This window comes from Procambarus clarkii, chromosome 73, assembly GCF_040958095.1.
Source record: "Procambarus clarkii isolate CNS0578487 chromosome 73, FALCON_Pclarkii_2.0, whole genome shotgun sequence".
NCBI classification, from domain to species: Eukaryota; Metazoa; Arthropoda; class Malacostraca; order Decapoda; family Cambaridae; genus Procambarus; species Procambarus clarkii.
This window is the reverse complement of record NC_091222.1, coordinates 17868930-17873039: the sequence shown is the minus strand read 5'-3', so window position 1 is coordinate 17873039 and position 4110 is coordinate 17868930. Positions and strand designations below refer to the sequence as shown.

The 4110-nt window shown below is 41.6% G+C and overlaps 1 protein-coding gene across 1 annotated transcript; it reads left to right on the top strand.

Annotated features, from left to right (window-relative positions):
* The first annotated feature begins 2451 nt into the window (after positions 1 to 2451).
* LOC138356620 (tigger transposable element-derived protein 7-like) lies at positions 2452 to 3345 on the top strand. Its single transcript, XM_069312807.1, has one exon. It carries the CDS (start codon positions 2452 to 2454, stop codon positions 3343 to 3345), a length of 894 nt encoding a protein of 297 aa, XP_069168908.1.
* Positions 3346 to 4110: the final 765 nt, after the last annotated feature.

Here is a 4110-nt window from a genome sequence, read left to right as displayed (position 1 = left end):
TCAAGTTTTTTTTTGTCTGGAGAGTTGTGACGCTTCCAAGCCTGCTGCTTCAATACACCCCATGGATGGTGTGGGTGGTGTGGTTTGGGTGGTTGTGGGTGTGGTGTGGGGGGATGGTGTGAGTGGTGTGGGGGGATGGTGTGAGTGGTGTGGAGGATGATGTGGGTGTGGGGTGTGTGGGGGATGGTGTGGGTGGTGGGGCGAATGGTGTTAGTGGTGTTGGGGATGGTGTGGGTGGTGTGGGGGATGGTGTGGGTGGTGTGGGGGATGGTGTGGGTGGTGTGGGGGATGGTGTGAGTCGGGTGGCGGATGGTGATTCTCGCATCTCAGATTATTATCAACACCAAAAGAGCATGAAAGATATTATAATGTAGCACCGCACAACAAGAAACAAACTAAAATTCAAAAGTTTTTGGTATGGTTTCACAGTAGGCCTACAGGACCAGCACTAGCAAGGACTCCCTCCATGAGTCAGGTGCAATGTTTTTGAATGCTAATGTGTCCTGGCATATGTAAAAAAAAAAAAAAAATAAAAAAAAAATAAAAAAAAAATAGAAGGTTGTTGGGCCGGACAGATGGAACGAATTCCGCACTGCAACGAATCGGCTTCGCCCCATATAGTTTGTTCAAGTGAGGACACACTATTAGTGAAAATGAGGTCCAGCATGTTCTCCTTCCTAGTTGGTTCTACTATTTGCTGGTTTAAGGCAAACCTGTCGCACATCCGTAGCAGGTCATTTGCATGTGCCTGTTCATTTAGGCTACTTCCTGGTATTCTTTCTGATATTACTGTATTAGCCAGGTGCTTCCATTTCAGATGCCGTAGGTTGAAGTCCCCAAGCAGGATGATGTTTGGGGCTGGATTTGTGAGGTTTTCCAAGCAGTGTTCTATTTTCATTAGTTGATCTTTAAACTGCTGAGGGTTTGCCTCCGGTAACTTATATACAAGGACAATAACTACATTTAGGATATCTTATTTTGATTATCAGCACTTCCACCATATCTTTTGTGGTGTTTAGCAGCTCAGTACAGATGAGTGTGTCTTTGATGTAGAGACTGACCCCACCCTGTAGCCGGTGTTTCCTATCACATCTGAAAAGATTGTACTCCGAGATCGATATTTCACTATCATGGTAGTCCTTTGTGTGAGTTTCCGTTAGGGCTGCAAACACTGCATTTGCCTCATGAAGGAGATCATCTATAATATGAACTTTGTTGGATTTGCATGTTTTTATACCCTGGATGTTGGCAAATATAAATGATGTTATTGTGTTAGTGGAAGTGCTAGATACTTTACTTGGTGTTAATATCTGAGGCTCTGGTAAGGAGGCCACTGTGTTTGCGTCCTCTCTAGCATTTGACCGAGTTGGTGGTAGAGTCTGGTCATTTTTAGCCATTCTTCTCTTCCTCCTCTTGCAAAAAATTATCCCGGTCAATGGAGTAGTGACTGTTTTCATAGTGGCGGTCTGTCAGTTTTATTCACCTGGTACCTCTTATATCAAAAGCTGGACATTCAGCATTGAAGCACTCTTTCCTGTCTAAAGAGTTCTTGCAAATTTCTGGGTGAAATAATTCACAGCTTTTAGCACATTTACCTGTATTGAGGAGGTTTCTGCACTTACTAGGTTGATCGTACTTACATGTTCCATTTGTTCTTCCCGATATCCCATGTTTACAGCTAGCCCATTTGTACAGTATCCACTCAATTTAACGGCCTCTTTTATACCGATCTGCCGGTATTAACGACCGGTTTGGGAGACCGGTATCTGGAGCCTGCTATACCAGTCTGCGGTCGATATTACCGACGGTCGGTATTGGGTTTGTTGTGGCATCAGCGTCCCCTCACATGGCGACCAGGCCACCGACCTGGATCGTCCAGAGTCATATATTACATCTTAATTTTCTTTTAAAATGATTCACTTTAATGAAGAAAATTGTAAATTATTATTAATAAAATATTTTGAAACAGTTTTTATTAAGCAAAAGTCTTTGTTTTCTTATTAAATACCTTTTATAGTATAGGCACTAGGTATTTTTTTCCCACGGACCTAGAATGTACTCCGCCGGGCCATGTGTTCCCATTGTTTACCGTGAACTCGCGCGGCTAGCTTCAATTGTGAAGGATATTACTGTACTGTAATTGTGATCTTTTTAATTTACAAAATGCCAAAAGTTACCCAAAGGAAGCGCCTGACGGTTGCACAGAAGCTGGAGTTAATTAAGAAACTTGATAAAGGATATTCTCATGCACGAGCAGCAGCAGAGTTTAACATCGGGAAAAGTACAGTAAGTGACATCAAGAAACAGAAGGATACTCTATTAAAATATGTGAGCACAACAGAGTGTGCTACTTCTGGTGCTGCATGTTCGAGAAAAACAGTAAAGTCTGGTCAGTATCCACAATTGGATGCTGCAGTGTATAAGTGGTTTATTCAGCACCGCACAATTGGCATGGCAATAAGATTTGAAGAGCTTAAAGTTGCAGCAAGTAAACTTGCCATTCAATTAGGTATAAAAGATTTCAATGCAAGTGATGGGTGGGTTGGAAGATTTAAGGCTCGGCATAACATTTCAAACACCAAAAAAATTTCTGGTGAGGCGTCAAGTGCTGATCCCACTAATGTTGATTCATTCAAGGCTAAATTAAACGAGTACATTGTCAGTAATAATTTAAGCAAATATCAAGTATATAATGCTGACGAGACTGGGTTTATGTGGCGAGCTGTACCAAGTACATCCTTAACCAGTAGGATGCAGGAAAATATTCCTGGACGAAAGATAAGCAAGGAACGGCTCTCAGTCTTGCTCTGTGCTAATGCTGATGCCTCTCACAGGACAAAGTGTGCCGTGGTAGGCAAGTCTAAAAATCCTCGAGCCTTAAAAAATATAATGCAGGCATTACCTGTAATATATTACAATTCTAAGAAATCATGGTATAATCAAACAATATTTACGGACTGGTTTGAAAACCACTTTTGCAAAGAAGTCAGAGAATTCCAGATCAACAAATGTGGAATAAAGGCCAGTGAGGTTAAGGCATTGTTGCTGCTAGATAATGCTCCTGCTCATCCCATTAGCAAGTTAATTTCAAGGGATGGCAGAATAAAATGCATGGCACTTCCACCAAACACAACATCCTTAATCCAGCCCATGGACCAAGGTGTTATTCTTGCTGCTAAACGTATGTACCAAACAGCAATGCTTGAAGATGTTTTAGTTGTTTTACCTAGCGAGGAAGATGAATTGACAGGAAAGGATACAAGGGCTCAAAGAACACTAGAAAATCTAAAAAGTACACAATCAGGGAAGCAATATTCCACTGGGCTAGGCTTTGGAATAAAGTGAAAGAAACCACACTAACAAATTCATGGAAGAAACTGTTAACAGAGAGGCCTAGATGTGAAGCAGCAGTATCTGATAGTGAATTCGAAGGTTTTGAAAATGAAGCCAATGATTTTGAAGGGTTTGAAGAAACGATCCGAACAATGTTGCTCCAAGCTGGTCAGGGTGTACAAGTGAATGATATCAATGAATGGTTAGAAAATGATTACGATCCTGGTTATGAATTGTTAACTGAAGAACAGATTGCGCAAAGTGTTCTCGGAAATGACTCTGATGATGACTCGGACGATGTTGGTGAGGCTCTGCCTAGAGGTGTCGGATATCAGAAAAGATTGGAACAAGTTGAGGAACTCATTAAATATTCAATAAAAAGTAAACATGAGGTTATTGGAAATTTTTATGTACACCTTACAGCCTTAAAGCAATGTCTCAAAACGTTAGCCAGAGAAAATCAGATTCAGACAAAAATAGATAAATTCATGATTTCAACGGTTCGTAAAAAATCTTCGTCGACAAGCGATGCTGCACCCGTCGATGCTGAATTACCATCGACAAGTCGTGGAACATCCGCCAGCAATGAATGCTCTGCAAGCCATGCTGCACCCGCCGATGCTGAATTCCCATCGACAAGTCGTGGAACATCCGCCAGCAACGAATGCTCTACAAGCCATGTTGCACCCGCCGATGCTGAATTCCCACCAACAAGTCGTGACAAGTCATCCACTAACGATATAAAATATGATTGAAAGGCATATAAATTAGTGTAAA

Coding starts and splice junctions, on each gene's coding strand:
- LOC138356620 (XM_069312807.1), top strand. CDS start 2,452: ATGGCAATAAGATTTGAAGAGCTTAAAGTTGCAGCAAGTAAACTTGCC.